The 21,755-nt window shown below is 41.3% G+C and overlaps 1 protein-coding gene across 1 annotated transcript in view; it reads left to right on the top strand.

Moving 5' to 3' along the window:
- The window catches only part of LOC587640 (kielin/chordin-like protein), a 49,337-nt gene extending 27,866 nt beyond the window's left edge, over window positions 1-21,471 (top strand). Inside the window, exons 14-26 of the mRNA XM_787355.5 lie at window positions 557-881; window positions 1,143-1,336; window positions 1,942-2,018; window positions 3,826-3,919; window positions 4,517-4,599; window positions 5,373-5,466; window positions 6,211-6,467; window positions 7,182-7,414; window positions 7,816-8,461; window positions 9,002-9,190; window positions 11,068-11,247; window positions 11,738-16,526; window positions 17,132-21,471. Coding sequence (XP_792448.4) covers window positions 557-881; window positions 1,143-1,336; window positions 1,942-2,018; window positions 3,826-3,919; window positions 4,517-4,599; window positions 5,373-5,466; window positions 6,211-6,467; window positions 7,182-7,414; window positions 7,816-8,461; window positions 9,002-9,190; window positions 11,068-11,247; window positions 11,738-16,526; window positions 17,132-17,370 — 7,400 coding nt within the window. The 3' untranslated portion in view covers window positions 17,371-21,471. The remainder of the gene's footprint in view (window positions 1-556; window positions 882-1,142; window positions 1,337-1,941; window positions 2,019-3,825; window positions 3,920-4,516; window positions 4,600-5,372; window positions 5,467-6,210; window positions 6,468-7,181; window positions 7,415-7,815; window positions 8,462-9,001; window positions 9,191-11,067; window positions 11,248-11,737; window positions 16,527-17,131) is intronic.
- The last annotated feature ends 284 nt before the right edge of the window (window positions 21,472-21,755 follow it).

Here is a 21,755-nt window from a genome sequence, read left to right on the forward strand (position 1 = left end):
GCCAATTGAACATATATTTGATTATTTCTAAGCTTTTTTCCTGCATTTTTAGGGGAAGGAAAAAAAAAAGGGGGGGGGGGGGAGGCATGCTCCCCCAACACTCCCTCTGGATCTGCTTCTAGTGATGATGATGGTGATGATGATGATGGTCGTGAAGAAGATGATAACAATTTGACAAATTTACAGTATACGACTGAATGTAAATTTTTGTGATACACAATAACTCTAGATTAAAAATTATACGCATTATCTTACATTTCATAATTTTACATGCATTATTATCTTGCAGAATAAGTTTGAAATATGATGGTTATCCATTTAAGTGTTAAACTTTCCTGTACATTGAATCTCACTGCAAAATATTTGTCTTCATCATGTAAAAGATGTTACAAAGAGCTATGAGTTAATTGCTTTCTGAAAAATGAACCTTTATCAGAATTCAATTACAAGCAAAATATTGTAGCTTTCATGATGTTAAAAGGAGTTTGTATCATATTCTGTTTGAAGTACAAAGATTCATATGTATGGTATGTTTATATTTGAAATATTCTTCCAGGATACAACTTCCGCTGCTTGGACCGAAGCGGAGTCAACCGGGAGGGTTACGACAGGTTTGGCTTCAACTCCAACTACCTGGACGCCTCCTACTGCAACTACACCTACACCGGCCCTCACGCTCTCTACCTCACCTACCACCTCGACGAGCTACTCTTCAAACAGAACGTGGATTTCTTGAGATCGATCCCCCGGACCTGCCCCCTCCCGGCGCAGGAGCCGGTGCTGTGGTATGAACAGACCTGGCTGACATCGCCCAAGGATCTTCCGAGTAAGAACAGTGTCCTGGGCATCAGCCACTTCCCGTTGTCAACAAATTCAAGGAGGTAAAGCCAAAAGTTTTACTTTGACAGGGAAAATTGTGGGAAGGAGGAGTAGGGGAAGAAGGAGGATACTTTGGATGGACAGTCTGAAGAATTTGTTGGAAGTGAGAGGAGTGAAACAACAGGGAGTGGTGTTAACCCTTACTGTACTGGGCTATTTTGAGCACCTCACTGACTGGGGGGTGGGGGGGGGGCCTGGGAGGCCCCCCACATTGAAGCATGTACAACCATTCTCCTTTTTTCCTTTTATATGTACATACGTAGATTCTGCATGGACGTTGAACCACTGATCTCCAACTGCCCATGTGATGGTGAACCAGTGGTTTGCACCCTCAACCCATGTGATATAGGGTGTGGTGGATTTGAGAATGCTGTCTGCTTCCTTGACTTCTGCAATGAATGCCGGGCCACATGGTATCGGGATGGAAACCCTGTGGACTGCGGACTGGAAATCAATGGTATTTATTATTATTTACCCTTGTATTTGAGAATACCATAGGTCCAATATTAGGACCTTGTGGCACATACAGAAAGGCATATAGGGTTTGAAGCGATTGGGTATCTTTGCCTCAGATTCTAAACAAAATCCTTGATTTAGGTCATGCTGCAATGATAATTATAAACCTATGGATCAGTCAGGATTCCCATGACTTTTAAAAGCCGATCGCCTGTCTGATTATCAAGATTTTCATGATTTGAATTCAAAATTGTCATAAACCGTTTTCCCAACAGTTTTTATAACACTACAGTTTCTTGGGACAAATGAGTATGGTCAAACCTGTCACTCAAAGATTTTTACTTTTTGAGGCACTTCATGATCATTTTGAAGCACAATTTTTGTAGGGCTTCAATATTACACCATATCCACAGACGCTGATAACACGTGCTAAACTTCACCTTTAATAGAACAGTTGAGGTTTTACTTGCTACTTCATGTCACTAAACTACATGTAACTTACTGAAACATTGATTTCTTCCTATGCATACATGGCTTTTTGTTACAATATTGGAGAAGCACAATTTAGCCTTGCCTAACTTTTACCTATTATTTTCAATTTTCCAGATTGTGTAAACGGTACGATCACCCACCGATCTGGCTCTCTGTGGAAACCGGATGCCTGTACCACGTGTACCTGTGATGTGAGTACCTTCACTGCAAACCCATCTTCAAACCATCTTCTTTATTCTTCAATTTTGTTTTCTTTCCAATTTATCAAAAATACCATGATTGAGCATAATATGCATAATAATAATTATAGCTAATCATACAATAAAGGAGCATAAATAATGTACATGGTAATACTTATAACAAAAAATACAATAAGTATATTAATCACATTGAAAAAGCTAAATAAAGTTAAAAAGCAAAGCTTGTATTATGTTGGTCCTAATTAATTTAGGTCCTAATTAATTGGAGGAGCAGTGCTTGTGAATAGAGAAAATGGTTGCTCTGTCAGAGCTGGGGGGTGTTTCACAAAGATCCTAAGTTGAACTTATCTCTACGTTGGACTTAACAATTATGGAAAGCTGTTAGCATCTTTGAAATATTTTGTAAAAAGAGATTTCATGTTCTTGATGTGGAATTTATGAAAAGTCTAAAATATTTGAATTTTTGCTTGAATATATTTTATTTTAAGGCTACAAATGGCTCTCCATAATTTTAAAGTCTAACTTAGAGTTAAGTTCAACGTAGAATCTTTGTGAAACACCCCCAGGTCATTAGCTGAGAAATATAAGAAGAGTGAAGGACAGAAATAAATATATTGATATATTGTGATGTACATGTACATGAAAAATTGGCTTCGACTAAAGTCAGAATGAGGGATGAAACTAGTCTTGGCAGCCCACCATTAGGGTTGCTAATATGAATGTTTTATCTTAAACTCTTGATTTAATGCGGACTGAACCCCTTGACTGCTATTGTTTTTCAAGTGTATGCTGTATATTCCATACACTTTGAATGTGTGACAGAAGTCAATGATAGTCTGCTGTTTGTTTTATTAGGTAGCTTAGCGATATGAAGGTGGCAAGAAAAGAAGCGTCCGGAACGCAAAATGCAAAAAAATTGTGATGTTTGTTAATTAAAGTTTCTTTCTTGACATATAGATCTGGGCCCTTTCTTACAAAGAGTTGATATTAATCGCAACTTAACGCAACTATGTACATAAGAGATTGCAAACTTGCGATTGATCCAAATGAATCACATTTCTTTGTAAGACAGGGCCCTGAATGAAAATTTATCTAACATTAAGCTGTATCGAGATGGTATAGGCATTGACCAGCTCCATATCCTAAAGATGGGTTTTACCTCTGCGTGATAAGATAATGATTTTCAACAAATCGAGGGTTCAGTGACACAAAGACGTAACTCCATATTTTTCCAAAATGGGTATTTGATATCAAAATGTTCAGAAAAATGTGGGCTTTCTAGGAAACACAAAGACTTAACTCCACCCAACACCCCATTGAAGTCAATGGCTAGTGAAACAAAGACTTAACTCCTTAAGTCCCAAGTGCTCAGTGACACGTAAACCACTTTTTCTCAAAATGGCCGAAATGGAGTTACCTCTATATGTCACTGACCCCTTGAAATATGCATTTTGTGTAAGAGTACATTTTTGTTTTTGTCACCCATTACCATTATTTGTTTTAATTATTATTTGTTTTAATTCAATAAAAAACAAAAGGTTTTTTTTCCCCTTCCAGAACACACATTAAAAAAGTTAAGGGGGGGGGGGGGTAAACCCCCAAAACACCCCCCCCCCCCCCCCCCCGCCTGTGTACCCATTTATACATGTACGTATATGAGAGATATGGAGTGAAAAGGTGGCCTACTGAGGGACATACGTTGTCCAAATATGGTCACGAAACTGTGACATGTGCTATACCAGAATGGAATATTAGCATTCTTATTAAAACAATTTCATGTATGTCTTATATCTTTCAGAGAGGCACGGTAGACTGTGAGAGAGATTCATGCCTACCGACCCTCTGTGACTATCCTTCTACCCCGTTTGGAGAATGCTGTCCAGTTTGCTATAGTATGTCTATGTACATGTACATTTGTAATCATTACAGTGAAATCCTGCTTTAAAGCAGGACTGCACTACTTGTAGCTACTAGCGCCCTCTATATAGCCCACAATGCCTAAGCGGTACCCGTTGATACCCCATGGTCCCCTTTTTTTATGTTAATTGAGAGCTGATTTGATGAGATAACCACCTGCCAGTGACCACGCAGAGAGGTCTTATCCCTCCTGGCCAAACTAGTGCAGATAGGCTTTAAGGAGTACTGTTGGGTTCTAAGGTTCTTGGTTTGGGTACAGGTTTGGGTACAACCAGGGTTGGTAATCTGTGAATTATTTGATTTTGATATTAGTGAAATGAATTTGATAGTCAGAACAAAGTCTTAATTTGTGGCACATCATGGCACCGTGGAAAACACACATTGGCTAGTTTCTGTTCATTTCAAAATTTTTATTCATATTTATTCATTTTGTATACATCTTGTATACAACTTTACAGAATAATAGGGGCCAATTCGGGGAGGCAAATTAAGCTGTTTCATGTAGACACTTAGAAATATCTGAACTGCTGTATATTGTGTTGAATGTTCACTTATTTGTTCCTGTTCCATAGATTGCCAGTATGGAGAGCAGATGATTGTTAACAGGGAGACTATCGTACCACTCAATGATAACTGTGCAGTGTGTGAATGCAGGGTGAGTACTTCATGATTATGTTTTTTAACAGAACAGATGAGATTTTTAGATACTTTTTAAAGGTGTTCAAACGATTGCTGGTTGCAAAGAAATCTGGGTAGGTTATTCTACAGTTGAAAACTCTGTCACCAAGTGTGGGAGAAGATGTCTTGATAAATAGAAATCTCAATACCATAACTATCGGCATTCATCCCAGTACTCCCTCTGCTCCTTTTATGGCATCAAATGAACCCCCAGGAGGGTCACTCTCGTACACAAATGCTACCCACCTGTGTCCATCAACATCTGAAATGGACCCTAATGGCGTATCACACTTTTTCTGAAATGACCCTCTTTTAAGAAAACATCAAAACATGTGCTCCTGAAATGGTACCTTTTGGGGGGTTTGCGCGATCAGTGCTTAAAAAAACCCCTTTTTAAGGAAAAAGTAGACGACGCCTAACCTGTGAATCTGAAAAGGTACCACTATTTGTTTTTTGTGCAATCAGTGCTTGAAAAACACCCCTTTTTAAGGAAAACGTTGACGCTGATGTATAGACACCCTTTCGCCCCTTTTTCTGGACGCGGGTGCCTAGCCAGTCATGTTGGGAGTGACCCCCCTGGGAATGAACCATCCATCACTCAAGATGCTCTCCACAATGTAATATTTCAAATTAAAAATAAATGAATACAAGAATCAAAACAAGTGATGAACTTGTACATCAACATGACTTGACGATGGAAAGTTTACCAAAGTTTAAAATGTCATTCCTTTTTTTCATTTACTATTGTAGAATGGGAACGTGAGATGTCAGACGACAGACTGCCCCAGCCCGCAGTGTACACACCCACTCAAACCAAGAAATGGATGCTGCCCAGAATGCAATGGTAATACCCTTTCCAGAGCCATCTATATACAGAGTTTGGCCAACTTAGTTTCACTGGGTCACAAAATGGCTTATATTCTTTTGTATGGTGCTTGCCCAACAAAGCAGTAGTTGCCATGTTGTGTCCGACTCGAACCGGGTTGGCCAAACTCTGTGTATCGATGGCTCTGACCCTATCATCATAACGAACCTGTCCAGTCGCTTTGGTTCGTTGGTTTGTTGGGTGTACCTGACTGCTAAGAAAGCATGAGTGTGCTCGGAAGAAAGCAACCAGGGGACCGACTGCTTTAAGTTCTCTCTGAGGGACTTGATAATAGAGATCAATCACTTACCAAAGGGCACTAGCGCATCGACTTGGTTTGAACCCGGGACCTCCTGTTACGAGATCACTGCTCTACCACTGAGCCATAGTGCTTGTAGATCTAACATGTTGTTGTGTGGAGGTAGCGATGGCTCTCTTTTATCTGTGGGTCAGATTATTTTCACCGCAATTGAGCTTGGGTGATCAATAATTTGTTTTGGATGTTACATGCATGCTAGCATGGGAATAGAGGCTTCACTGAATATGTATATTAGAAGAGGGTATAATATGACCTAACTTTCTGAACATACCTTTTCTGGTGATGTCTGGTGACCTGCGAACCCCTGCGTTGTCCAATGCTAGAATGTCCTACAGAGAAGCCTTCTCTTTTTAAATCAAGAGTACTAGTCATGGGAAGTTGTCAATCTCTTTTCCTAATTTCAGGTTGTGATTACGAAGGCAGAAGACTGTCTAACGGAGAGACCTTTTCTGGCGATGTCTGCTCATCCTGCACCTGTAGCTACGGCTCGGTGACTTGTGAACCCCTGCGCTGTCCGACGCTGAGCTGCCTTCAGCAGACCACTCCCACTGGCGAATGCTGCCCTCGCTGTACAGACGGCTGCGAGTACGAGGGAATGGAGTTTAGCAACGGGGACTTCTTCACGCCGATGTCCAACCCTTGTCTCAGGTGTTCTTGTTTGGTGAGTCTTGTAGGAAATGCGGCGATAGAAATTATGTTTTTTCCTCTTTCAAAATATCATTACATGAGACATGGTTCAAATTTCCAATAGAATGTTTACATGTAGCCTTTTCAGCATCCAAAGTTATGTGATGCCATATTAGATTGCATTGCATAGGTAAGTGTAATTGGGTTCTTTATAGTTTATCGTACATTTGGTTCTTCATCAATTCCTTTTCCACCCTAATGATTTCATTCAGAATTACGCTCAAGGAGTGTCCTTTGGCCCCATAGCTTATTAACACCAAATCAGTTTCAAAGGTACTTTCAAACCATTTTCTACTGACCTTTCTAATTCTTAGGGCTTCATACAGAAACCCTTCAATAAATAACATTTACATAATGCTAAATATATTACTCATTGCGGATATAGTATCGAAAATAATATCACTAGTGATATTCGTTTGTCTCGCAATGTGTTGTCAACAAGGGATCTAAAAGATCACGACGTTTTGAGCACCGCTGGAACATTTCGTTAAGTGATAAAATGTAAAGTAAGCAAGCATCTTTTATACTTGACGGGCGGATCAAACAAAGTGTTGCAGCGGCGCAAAAAACGTCGTGATCTTTAAATCCCTTGTTGACCATACATTGCAAGACAAACAAATATCACTAACGATATTATTTTCTAAACATTTTCATATTTGTATAAACATGAATCTTCCTTTGCTTGCAGAATAACATTGTTCGATGCAACCCTCTCCCCTGCGAGGACGCACCTTGCCCGAACCCAGTGCTTCTCCTGGGTGCGTGCTGCCCCATCTGTACCGACAAGTGTGTCTACAATGGCCGCACCTACAACAATGAAGACCGCTGGGTGGCCGATGACCAGTGCCAGCAGTGCAGGTGTCAGGAGTCAAAGGTCATATGCATTGACCTGACCGAGTGCAGGGTGGAGTGTCAACATGGGTAAGTTGTTTCATTAAGTCAACTTTCTTTTATAAGTGAGCAAAACCATCAAGTAGCAAAAGGACTCCTTATCCCGTTTGCCTTTTCTTGGAGAATCATCATCGTAATTGTAATTATTTAGTAATTTGATGTGTTTGCAGGTTTTAAAATCAAGTTTGAGAAATTAAATTATGATATGGTTTTATTTTCAATTCAGGTAAAGTCATCAAGTCAGAGAAAACAGCTACTCATGCAAGTGATCATAGTGATTATATAGAATTTCCCTGTTAAAAAAGAAAGAAATTGCACAAGATGTGGGCTAATAAAGTCTGTTTGCCATTGTTTGCATTTGAGTGATGATCAAGAAATAATGGTATAATAAAAAGATACATATTAATATATTTTGTGTGCTACAATCTTAGACACATTGCTGAAGGGCAGTGCTGTTCAGACTGCACAGACTGTTCCTATGAGGGGCAGTTCAGACGTAACGGCGAAGACTTCAACAGCGCCAACGACTGCAACACTTGCCGCTGTCACTACGGCACAGTTCGTTGCCAGCGCCGCCCATGTCCAAGCACCGGATGTCGCCAAGAAGAGACCCTTGATGGAGAGTGCTGCCCGGTCTGCCGCGGCTGCCTCGATCGATCCGGGACACGCCACGACCACGGTGACAGGTTCATCCCGCCGTACGACGTCTGCTCTGAGTGTTCCTGCGCTGAGGGCAGGCTGACCTGCCAGACGATCCAATGCACGGATCTCTGCTCGCATCCCGTCATCAACGCCAACGAGTGCTGTCCAGTCTGTGATAGCTGCCAGGATGGCTCCGTTCTGTATGCCAACGGGGATATCGTCCAGAGTCCGGAGCGTTGCCAGACGTGTCGCTGTTCTCAGGGAAGCATCATCTGCGATCGGGTGCCGTGCCCGCAGCTGTCATGCCAGAATCCGGTCAGAATGCCTGGCCAGTGCTGCCCTGAGTGCAGGCAGTGTGTCTTTGAAGGCACCACCTATCAGAATGATGAGGAGTTCATCTCTCAGAGAGATCCATGCCAGAGGTGTAGATGTGAGGTGAGTTCATGTACCAAAGCAGGCTCTCCGGCCCAGATAATTTTTCAGCCAATAAGATACCCACTAACAAATACCCTATTATATAGATATTAATCTACATTTGCCACTCTCCACCCAGGTGTAGTAAATTGGTTTCCGGTAGGGAGACCTTCTTTTAATGCTTGAGTGCCTCTTATAATTGTACATGTAGCTCTTCTAATGCTGCAGTAATAATATAATTGCAGGTTTTTACATCTACAATGTTTATTTTACCAGGAACCAATAATATACAAGCGCTGCTTTTTTATAGTTCCTTACATTCTACTTAATCTATTATATGATTTGAGAATCATTGAGACGTGCTCACATATACAACATGTATTGTATAATTTGTATGTATATGTATATCTATATTTTTTGTAAAATATGGAACAAATAAACTTCAAACTTGAAACTTGAAACTCAAATACTGATGAGGCTACCCATGATTAACAAAACGTATTATGTTATTAATTATCATTATTATTTATGTCCTTTACTATGGAACTTGTCTCGTTACAGGTGGGAGAGGTACGATGCACTGATCAGCGCACCCAGGGGCTTATATGTGGCCCCCCTTGCACCCATCCGGTCCAGATACCGGGTCAGTGCTGCCCTGAGTGCTCTCAGTGTGAGTACGATGGTAGGATCATCCCAGACGGTATGCAGTTCAGACACTTCACAGATGCTTGCCAGATATGCTCCTGTTCCGTAAGTACATTGGTGTTGCACGTACAAATATGTCAGTTCATAAAGTGATGACATTCAGTGTGTATTGTATGTACATCTTAAAGGGCCACTCTTTTTGACGGAGATTCTGACCATGACAATGATTTTTCTTAAATATCTTCAATAATTCTGGAATCTATCTTTAAAAATGACGACTCAGACGCTCAGAAAAAAAGCCCAGTTTCGGAGCTGTACATGTATTTCACAACTGTTTATGACATCACTGCAGGAGCCTCAACGGTGAAAAGGAGGGTGATTTAGGCATTAAATATCTTTAAAAAGACAAACTATGATATTAATTGAAGAAAAAAAAGATATTTATTTTTCCTAATGTGCAACCGGCCTGTCATTAGCACATTCCAATGACTGGTCAGTGGCTACTTTTGACCATCAAATTCTAACTTTGAAAGTCGACTCTAGATCCATGAAATTTGGTAATAGGGAAATTCATCAAAAGACAAGGATTCTTGTGGCTTTAACAATAAATCATTACTTTAATGATCCAGCTCCAGTACCATCTGTACACTTAAAGAGATAGTTGAGTTCTGTTGCAGAGGGCGCTACACAAAATATTCTTTTTGTGAGATAATGAAAAACTGAGTGTCAAATTTGAAAGAACATAATATTTAAATGACAAAATCATCTTTGTTTGATCAAAATCGGTTCAGAGACGGCTGAAATATTACGATTTCTAATACTTGTGTACCACCACAAATATTAGATATTTTGACAAATTTGAGAAAACCGTTGAAAAAAACAAAATAATGCCTTTTACGTCGTATTTCAGCCAATGCCGATATTGGATTTTTTGTTGGCATTTTCGTATTGCCTATATTACCCACAATTAGCCGGCTCATGTATTGTTATTTTTAATTAAATAATGAATTAACGGTCACTGTGTTTTTTTGAAAGTGGAGCTGAATTGGTATGCTCGTATTGGCTAAATTTCACACATTTTTGGGTCTAAAATTACCTTCATAGCAAATTTAGGTTCTAAAAGGGCACTAGAAATGTCATAGATAAGAATAAGAGCAATAACCATGCACTTTGAAGGCATTTGCATTCTGAAAACAGAACTCTACTATCCCTTTAACAGTAAAATCACTACTTTAATGATCCAGCTCCAGTACCATCTGTACACTTCAAACAGTTGGACATCCCTCGCTTTTGCCTTGGGGTGTCAAACTGTTCCAAAGGTTTAGTGTATGGATAATACTTTCCACATGTTATTCCCTCACTGATGTTTGTTTTTAATAATATAAATGTAATAATACTGACACCAGATTGTACTCTATCCTTGTTGGCCAGGACTGTTGATTTATTGGCCGGTGTAGGGTGCGTTCAAGCGATTTTTTATCAACGCTGATTCTCACTCATTGCAAGCCCAGCCACTGCTCATCACACTGTGCAATTTGACCCAGGAAATATAGGTCAACTTCGCAGCATGTTTTCAGAATTTGTTTAGGGTCGACTGTCGGCCCAACCGGAAGCAGGTCAGGATAATGACGTTATAGAATCATGATCTCTGTTTGTTCAAGCTAATTTTAACGACCGTAATTCTGTACGATCATGATACAAATTGCATCTTTTTCAGCGTTTCATGTAAGTGTTTTTAAAGACGTTTATTTTCATAACCGACAAAAAATTGCTTGAAATCACTTGAACGCAACAGTGTTTAAAACTAAACATCTTTGAAAGCCGTGTTTCTAGGGTGAAAAAGTTTTGCTTGAACGCACCCTTAGTTGTGTCGGTAGGGAAATAAGATGGGTTTTTTTTTATTTAGCGCTGTAGAATATATTTCTAGAGTAACTGCACTATAGACACATAAAAACATCTGTTGTTAATTTTCCTTGTTACAGAGGGGATCTGTTAATTGCGATTCCGAGGCTTGTCCTTCTGCGCAGTGTAGCAACCCTGTTTACGTCAACCCAGATGACTGCTGCCCTCGATGCCAGGTGTGTGTAGATGCTGGCAGAGAGTACCTGGATGGTGATCGATGGGAGTCGAGCAGTGATCCTTGTCTGGAATGCAGTTGTCAGGTAATTATCTTTCGGATTAGGAAAACTTGTTATTCAGGAGTAAGTAATTATTGTGAGGATTTAAAAAAGTTGTTATTTACGAGTAAGTAATTATCTTGAGGATTACAAAAACTTGTTATTCACGAGTAAGTAATAATCTTGAGCATTAAAAAAAAGTGTTATTCATAAGTAAGCAATCATCTTAAGAATTACAAATTGTTATTCATGAGTAAGTGATTTTTTCTCTGTTGTGGGATGAAATTCCACTCAAGAATATTACTAGGCTCCCAGTTGTCAGGGAAAATCAATTCCCATTTTTTTTCCAGTCAGGGAAAATCATTCTAGAAAATCCAGGCATATCAAAATGAGTTTAGAGTTTGAATTAATCATCCTAAATGGTATGACAGTTGACTGAACGTTTCTTTAAGATAAGAATAATCTACTTATCATTACAACAGGAAATTTGAAAGCGATACATTTTTAGCAACAATATTGTTTTATATTCGTATAGGACCTTCGAGTTACCTGTGAGCCCAGACCTTGTCCTGCAGTACAGTGCACTCATCCTGGCAAGATCCACAGTATGTGTTGTGCAGAGTGTACTAACTGCGAGTACGACCGCCGCTACATCACCAACGGACAAGTCTTTGGAAACCCTCTCAATCAATGTGAACGATGTACCTGTCTGAACGGGAACATCATCTGTGAGCCACAGGAGTGTCCTCCAGCACTATGTCAACAGCCATACACCCCTGAGGGTCAGTGTTGCCCTGTCTGCAGGGAGTGCACCTACAGCGGCGTGGAGTACCAGGAAGGACAACGGTTCACATCTCCGCAGAACCCTTGCGTAGAATGCACATGTAGGGGTGGACAGGTGTCGTGTGAGCCGCAGCCTTGCCCACCTGCAAACTGTCCATACCCGATGCGAGAAACCTGCTGTGCCACGTGTGATGGATGCTTTTATAACGGGATGAACCATGATAATGATGCCTTGTTTCTTGACACCTCTCAAGATTGCCAAGAATGCCAATGTGTCAGTGGGGATGTCTTGTGCACTAGGCCTCTTTGTCCTGACTTTGAAAACTGTGAGATTGAGAGAACCCCACCTGGCGAGTGTTGCCCAATTTGCGAAGTGCAGAAGAAGTTGACGTGTTCCTTCGGAGACCAGACGCACAATGACGGTGACACATTCTACAATCCCATTAATAACTGCCAGAGATGCGAGTGCAGGAATGGAAAGGTGGAGTGTGCTGATTCTCCATGCCCTGCTGTTTCCTGTAGTCATCCATTGACTTTCGGGTGCTGTCCTTCATGTGATGGATGTACGTATGGTAATGACAGTTATGCCAATGGAGTCGTGTTTGCCGAACCAGATAATGCTTGCGGACAATGCTCATGTGAAGGTGGATCTGTTTCTTGTAGTCCACTGTCATGCCCACCCCTTAACTGTCCACACAGGACAAAGCCTGAAGGAGTTTGTTGCGAGATCTGTGTCGACTTGGATTGTGTATTCCTTGGAGAAACCTTCTTGCATGGAAGGCGATTCGAACATCCACAAGACGTATGCCAGGAATGCGTCTGTGATGATGGAAACAGTGATTGCGCCGTGGCCCCTTGTCCAACTCTGAACTGTCCATACCCAAAACGAGGGCCATGCTGCGAACAGTGTGACGGTTGTTTGTATAATGGAGACGAGTTCAACGACGGTGATGTCTTCTTCAATCCTATAGATCACTGCCAGGAATGTGAGTGTCAGTCTGGATTTGTGAACTGCAGACCAAGAACGTGTCCACCAGCTACGTGTGACTACCCGGTGACCATCTCTGGGGATTGCTGTCCTGTCTGTGATGGCTGCCTTTACTTGGGACGTCCGTTTGAAAATGGAGGGTCCTTCCGAAACCCTCAGGATATATGCCAGTCTTGCACATGCAGGGATGGTAATATTATCTGTGAGAGAGCAGAATGTCCTGTAGCCAGCTGTCCATTTCCGGGCCAAGACCAGTGCGGCTGTCCAACGTGCGATTCATGCGACTACAACAACATAGAATATACAGATGGTGCAATATTTCCTCACAGCAACGACACATGCCGTGAGTGCATCTGCAGACAGGGCGATGTGGACTGTAGATTACGGGAATGTCCGCAACCTAGGTGTTTTCATCCAATCCAGCTTCCAGGGAGGTGTTGTCCCTCTTGCGATGGATGCACTTACGATGAAACCAGCTATGAAAATGGACTGGAGTTCACAGATACTGTTGACTCTTGTAGGGTTTGCACATGCCTGAATGGAAATGTTAACTGCGCTACTCGTCCTTGTGATGTTGTTTCCTGCACACATCCCATGCAAGATGCTTGCAATTGCCCCACTTGTAATGGCTGTATGTATGAAGATGTGATGGCCATCAGTGGCATGACCTTTATGGACCCCAACAACATGTGCAGGGACTGTCTGTGTTTGCAAGGATCTGTGAGTTGCATCAATCGTCTGTGCCCACCTGTGAACTGCACAACCCCAATCAATGTTCCTGGGGATTGTTGTCCAACTTGCCCTGAGGATGTCTGTGGAGAACTTGAATCACTCAGCCCATGCCAAGACTGTGAGTGTGTCGAAGGGGCGTGGCGTTGTGTGGATCGACCCTGTGGTCCTGTGCCATGTCCAAATCCTGGAAACGATGGCTGCTGTCCAGTCTGCGATTCCTGTACGTATGGAGGCAAACCTTGGGCTAACGGCGACAGCTTCCCAGCTCCTGAAGATCAGTGCCGTACATGTCAATGTAATAATGGATTTGTGAGCTGTCGGGATCCAACATGCCCATCTGTAGCTTGTAGTCATCCTGTCATCCCTGCAGGACAGTGTTGTCCAGTTTGTACAGGACAGTGCACCGTTGATGGAATAACCTATGATAATGGAGAAGACTTCACACCTATAACAGATCACTGTCAACGCTGCAATTGCCGAAATGGACAGGTATTCTGTGAGGCGATCACTTGTTCACAGCTCTGTGCGCATCCTCAAGGAATACCTGGACAGTGCTGTCCAGTCTGTGATGGCTGCAGCTTTGAGAACCTACTTCTTTCAAATGGACAGTCCTTTGGACACCCTGCAGATGTCTGTCAGAGCTGCTTGTGTGTCAATGGAAATGTGGATTGCCAGACTGTCAACTGCCCAACACTGACATGCCCAAATCCAGAGAAGGCAGAAGGACAATGCTGTGGGAGATGTCTCGAGTGTACCTACAACGACCAACAGTATCAGGATGGAGCAGTATGGTTTCCCGTTGATAGGCAGTGTACTCAGTGTGATTGCATTGGAGACCAGGTAACCTGTGGTCCACTAGAGTGCCCAGCTTCCCGTTGTACACATGCTGTCAAGGGCTCTTGTTGCGCCATTTGCGAAGGCTGTTTGTTTGAAGAAAGGCTTTACAACAATGGAGAAAATTTCCGCCCTGATGATTGTCGACAGTGCAACTGTGTGAACGGCAATGTTTTGTGCATAGAGCAGGAATGTCCTGTATTAACTTGTGAAAATCAAGCGAGAGATATAGGACAATGTTGTGAGCGATGTGCAGGATGCACGTATGAAGGTTTTGAATACTCCAACGGAGAGTCTTGGGTGTCGCCACTTAATCCATGCTTAACTTGCCAATGTCAAGATGGTATGACTGTCTGCACAGAGATCCGTTGCCTGACACCAGACTTCTGCACAAGTCCCCAGTACCTACCAGACCAGTGCTGTCCAATTTGTCCAGGCTGTGTATACAACGGTGTGACCTATAACGATGGGCAGCATTTCAATCCCTACAATGATCCTTGTGAGTCCTGCCACTGTGAGAGAGGTAGCTTACTCTGCCTGCGAGAGAGTTGCCCCACCATGGTGGACTGTCCAGGGGAGCAGATCATTCCGCCAGCCATCGGAGAATGCTGTGCCACATGTACAGCCGAGCAACGAACAAGGGAATGCACCTCTGCTAATGTTGGAGAAGTCTTCAAACCCTACAGTGATCCTTGTTACACATGTGAGTGCAAGAACCTGTCACTCTGGGAATGCATGAGTGAAATGTGCCCGATGCTAAGTTGTCCCCGGTCTGAACAGTTTGTAGCCCGGGATGAATGCTGTCCTCGTTGTCAGCGTTGCATCGATGAAGAAACTGGCACCAATTACCTAGACGGACAATCCTGGAGCCGAGGTCTTGACAATTGCATAAGCTGCAACTGCAATGGTGGAGCCATTGAGTGTGAGATCCAACAATGTGAGCAACCAACATGCCCTGAGGGAGAGGAACTGTACAAACCTGAAGGTTCATGCTGCTTTGCTTGCAGGACAGCTGCTCAACCTTGCACCTACCAAGGCATCTTCTACCAGTCAGGGGATATGTGGTTGAGAGACGAGTGCACTACCTGTGAATGTGTAGCAGGAGAGGTCCAATGCAGAACACAACGCTGCCAAGTCATGAACTGCGCTGCTGACGAAACTCCTGTTGTGAATCCTGGAGAATGTTGTCCAAGATGCATCCTGCGTCCTGCAACCTGTATCGCGTTTGGAGACCCTCATTATCGCACCTTTGATGGAAAGTTGATCCACTTCCAGGGAGCTTGCCGTTACATCATGACCATGGATTGTGAAAACCAGGATTTTATTGTCGAGGTGACCAACGATGATAGGAACATGGGAGCCGTCTCTTGGACACAGGAAGTTACAGTCATTGTGAATGGAAATGAAGTTAATTTAGGACAAAGTGGTATCGTCAGAGTCAATAATGAAGTGGTAACATTACCATACCTGATGCAACCATTTATTTATGTTGAGAGAAGAGCCACTACATTCTATGTTAATACAAACTCTGGGGTATCAGTTCTCTGGGATGGGAGCAGCTATGTTGAAGTCAGTGTTCCAGGAACGTATGCCAGGAAAACATGTGGCTTGTGTGGAAACTTCAATGGCTACCCTCAGGATGACCTGCGCACCAGATCTGGTCAGCTTGCCAGCTCGGTGGCCGTCTTTGGGAATAGCTGGAAGGTCTCCGACCAGGATGGCTGTGATGTCAAAGATACGGACCCTTGCACAGAGGCAGGATTCCAGGCCCGGAAGCTGGCAAACATAAAGTGCGCTGTACTGAAGTCTCGTAGGTTCACGTCCTGTCATTCCAAAGTGCCTCCTGAACAGTACTATGCTGCCTGTGTCTATGATCTATGTGCCTGTGGCTCCAGTGATACCTGTCTGTGTGATGCTATTGCTGCATATGCTGCAGAATGCAGACAAGAAGGAATTCATCTCAACTGGAGATCATCTTCGCTCTGTGGTAAGAGATAGCATATTATATTTCTATATCTTTAGGTATGTCACCTGTACTATAGGTTTAGGGCTTAAATCTGCATATTTTTAATTTAATATTGGCCAAATAATGTTCTGCTTTGCACCAACTACCAAGTGTTCTGTAGGTACAGATGTATTAACTGAATTTTGCCATTGCCAACAGAGACCGACTGGTTCCTTTATTAAGCCTGAAAGAATGAATGAATCAACTGTTAAAGTTCATTGCGTATCATAGACAACCATGCACATGTACTATCCCGTAGTGGTATTTTAGACCTTAGACTTTAAACCTTAAACTGTTAATGAGAACTATTCCAGGTAGAGAAGGTGTTGACCTAGAGAGGGCAGTCTGTGCAGAGTATCAAATATCAAACTTGATTTCAAAGATCCCACCGCTGCCAACATGATGAGTTTGAGGGTCTTAGTAAAGGTAGATAACTCAGGATAATAGAGAGTCAGCAGGCTGGTTTGTTATGGTAGAGATATTGTTTATTTGACTACGATGGATACCGGATATCGCATATTGTAACAGAATGTGGGATGACGACATCATGCTGACTCTCTCTGTTTCTCTCTTTCCTCCCATTGCAGCAATCGACTGTCCGGTAGACAGAGGCTTCCTGTTTGATGAGTGTGGTCCTGCTTGCCCCAGGACCTGTGCCAACAAGGACCTTCCACCAGAGATCGTTAATGATCAGTGCTTACGCCCATGCATTCCTGGATGCAACTGTCCAGCCAGTAGAGTCCTGCACGACAGCAGGTGTATAAGAGAATCAGAGTGTCCTCTAGACTACAATGTCAACTCTACAGTCTTAGAGCCACCAAATTAGTCCATCTAGGTTTGTTGTAACTGTTCTGGCTGTAGGTGTATAAGAGAATCAGAATGTCCCAGAGACTATGATATCAACTCCATTGTCTTAGAACTGCCAAATTAATCTATCTAGGTTTGTTGTAACTCGTCGGCCGGCTGGCAGGAGTGCGTTAGCGCACAAGCGACTCGAAAACTACTCCTCAAATTATTTGCACTTAAAGATTTGTATTATATTTAAACTGCTTTCCATCCCGAAAATTGGTTTAAAACTTAAAAGACTAATAGAAATGTTATAATAGAACACGGCCACATCTTTTGTGTGAAAATAAGTCAGTTGTATACAAGTTTGAGGCGATTTAGTGCTAACGCCCTTCTGCTCAACGCTTCATTTTTTACCTGAAATTCGAGCTGACGCCCTTCTGCCAGCCAGGCGACGAACTGTTCTGCCTGTAGGTGAATTAAAGCTTCAAATGTGTGGGAGACTACAGTTTATTTTGTGATACTGAGCCATCGAACTAGTCTGCTTAGGACTGATGTGACTGTGCATCCATAGGTGCATACATGTCATTACTTTACAATGCCGATGAGACTGAGAAGTTTATTTTATGTTTCTTTAACCACCAACCTAGTCTTCTTAGCTTTCATGTGACTGTTCCACCAGTAGGTGCATAAATGCTTCACAGTCAATGGCTGTAAGAGAATTTTTATATGGTTTAACTTGAACCACCAAATTAGGTTGATTCAAATGGTCTGCCCTCAGGTTCACAAAAACCCAGCAATTTGAAGGAAACTTCAAGGTTAGTTTTGGGATTAATGAGCTTCCAATCCAGTGTATTGAACTTTGAAGGAATTTGTTTCCCCTGTAGTTCCATAAGTGGCTCACAATGTGGACACAGGACACAGGACATAGGACACAATGATAGATTAGAGATTATTTTGCAAGCCACCATACTTATCTGCTACGCCACAACAAAACTGTTCATCTGTACATGTAGGTGCCATATTGCCCCACAATTTCTAAACAAGTATAGAAATATTTTGTGGTACACCAGCCACCAAACTAATCATCTGAGCCTCAACGATATTGGTTGCCTGTACATGGAGTGGCTTTCTTTCCCCACAATCTATACAGGAGTATAGAGATATTCTGTGATACTTGAGCCACCAAACTAGTCTACCTTTTCATTCCTTGATGTCCCACCAGCAGAAAGTCCACAAGTGTCTTGGATTGTGATACAGAGGGCACAGTGCAAGTTTTATAGAGCCAGCAATGTAAATGTGTATCAATGTTGTGCTTTTGTTCAAATCCTGGTAATTGCTGTTTACGAGAAGATACATCTATTTAATCCCTTGAAACTCTTTCATCAAATCCAGTAAGTGCCTCGTAGTGATTAGGGGAGCACAGAAACGAGCTTTGTTGAGCTACCAACGTGAATGCTGATACAACATTTGCTTCAGCTACAATTCTCCAGGCTTTATTTCAACAAATATATATATAGTTAGAGTTAGGGTCTGAACTGCAATTTGAGTCTCAAGTTGGATTAAGGGTAAGGATTATGGATAGGTTCATGTATTTTATTTGGTCCAGGGCTGAATTTACGAAAGCTGTTCATGTAGGATATTACCGCTGAGCAATTTTTGCTGTAGCATGTGTCATACAATTAAAGGTAATACACAGTTTTGGTATGGGATCATGAATTTGGTGCAAATGAACATATTGTAAGCATATGCAATCTTACAATATTCAGTTGTCATGGTTGAAATTGAGTGTAAAGTGATGTGATGAAATTGTAAATAACAAAGTTCTTGTGTTGTATAGCTCCCTCTCAAGGTCAAGATATTGATTTAGCTATAAAACATTGTTTTTGACTAAAATCAACAGATTGGCTATTCCTGTTTGGAAATTATATATCACAACTGCATATTCTGAGATTTTCATGGTCCCAGCTACCATTGGATGGCAGTAGGCGCTATTTGAAAGTTATCAAAATTTACCGGAGCACCAGTAAATTTTAATATTAAATTTTTTCCAAAAGCAGAAGTGTCTTAGGGGCTAAATGTTCTAGTGCTTATAAGACATCCATAGGGGCATCCAAATATATCAACATTGTAAAGAATCACTATCCAGCCAATTTTCAAAATCATTATCAAAAAACTTTGTATTACCTTTAATATAACCAGTCTTCCATCTATTTCTTTTGTGTTTAAGATTTTAACTCTTCGAAACTGCCTCTTTATTTTTGTATGGAATATTCAAAGCGTGCTGTGATATTTTAGACCCCTGTAGACATTCAAAATATTGTATATGATGGAAACACATGTACCAAATGAATACTGATGATGATTATTATTCATTTGAGGAGGAGATGTGGTAATGTACTGTCCGTGTTAAATGTCCGTGTTAAATGTCATTAAGAAATTGAATTTATCCAAAGGAGTTTGAGATACATGTAACTGTCATTTACTCTGATGGCTGCATACCAAGGTCATATATGTTATGTCTTGAAGTTGTGCTAGACTAAGCCTTCATATTTACATGTAGAACGAAATGCAATCCCCATGCAAGATAATAATCTTCTAGAAGAAATGGTAATTTTGGAGCTTGGATTTTGGATTTGGTCAATATTGCTTTTGGTAACGAAACTCTTACACATTATACGTGCCTGATAAGAAGGATTAGAGGTTTGGAAATTGAAGATTAGAAAAGTTAATGGATATGATTGCAGCTTACAGGTGTGGTATTGACAGATGATATCATGGCTGTCATAAACCCTCTTCACATATGATAACTAATGCTGCTACACATGCTCTTGCGACAGTTGCTCTGGGTATCATTGTGGCACAGATATGGCGATACGGTAAGGTTTTTAGGTAGAGGTATTGTGGTCTAGTGGAAACATCGCTGGACTGTCGATCGCATGGTCAGCAGTTCAATTAAGTACTGTCGTGGCAGTAATGTTCATTTGCAATACATTAATCTACATTTGCCATTCTCCACCCAGGTGTTACATGGGTACTGGGTGGGATTCAAAGGTTAATATGGTTTAATTTGTGCGCTTGTAAAATGATGCATGGCATGAATACTCCTCAGAGACGGAGCATGTGCACTATCATGTGTGTATTACCAAGTGAATCTAAAGACCTGGAATAATATTAACAATGTAAAATGCTTAGAAATGTACGTTGAAGCATATTTTAAAAATGTGACTATTATTTTTTTTAAGTGGGTCTTAGGTTTGATTTAAGGTTTAGAGTAAGCGCTACATGTAGGTAGAGTGTATGGTCCAGGGTTGAAGTTAAGAATTTGGTTGTTGTATGATAGTGACCACGGAGCATCTGTTGCCTGGGCATGTCTTGTACATTCCTGCTACCTCTCTGTAAAATAACTTTAATATTTTTTCTTTTATAGATATCCTACTGATAGTAGCATATATGAATCAATGCCAACAGATAATGCAGTACAGATGTGGTTTTCTCCCTCCCATTTTACGCCTCTTTGCTGCTCTTAATCCTAGCAAATTGGAATGAACAATGAAGATGCACACTGTTAAGGTCCTTCATAACTCACATCGTATCTGTGTTTTATAGGGTGCATTACAGGCTGGTGTGAAATGCACCATGCATTACTAGCTTTTGCCCTTCTTTTAAACCTTGTATGCACTGGATTGTAAAGGTGCTGTGTCAAAGGGATTAAAGTGGTGCATCTTTTTATTTTTAAGACGCGTGGGAGGAAGGAAGAACTTCAAAGGTACCTTATTATTCTCATTTTTTCTTTGCATGGCATTCAACAGCTTTTATGTCCCGATTTCCATACCTGAATAATTTCAGAGAACGCTGTTGTTTTTTAAAGTGACATTTACAGTGTATATAACATGGCATCAGAGAAAGATTAACATAATTTAAATTAGAGCAGTTGCAAATGGGGCATCTTTTTTCAACTTTGATTCAACCTTTTTCAACTTTGATGCAACCTTTTGATAGGGGTTGATGCAACCTTTTATGAATCATCCTTTTTTCCCCATTAGATGTCTTCATTGCTTTACTTTGCTTCAACAAAATATCTTCATTATCAAGAGCAAATAACACTTCAGAACAAAAGAGGAAATAAACAAATAAAAAATAAAAAATGAATAATGTATATATAAAGGTAAATTGTCCCTGTAGAATATCCTAGCTCTTGGAAACCAATCCCTGACATTATTAGGGTGCATGTAGCAATAACCAGACGCTTTTGTTTTTTGTCTCTTGTTCTTTTAAACAAATACATTGGGTACATTGAACGCCAAAGTGGCAACCACTTCATTATGCTTTGTTGATCAGAATAATTTGATATTGAAGTCCTTAGAGCGGATATGCGTATATAATTATGTGCATAAACGTGCTTGTACTCCTACTGATGTGCAG

The sequence above is a fragment of the Strongylocentrotus purpuratus genome, unplaced genomic scaffold (genome assembly GCF_000002235.5).
Source record: "Strongylocentrotus purpuratus isolate Spur 01 unplaced genomic scaffold, Spur_5.0 spur5_scaffold_17, whole genome shotgun sequence".
NCBI classification, from domain to species: Eukaryota; Metazoa; Echinodermata; class Echinoidea; order Camarodonta; family Strongylocentrotidae; genus Strongylocentrotus; species Strongylocentrotus purpuratus.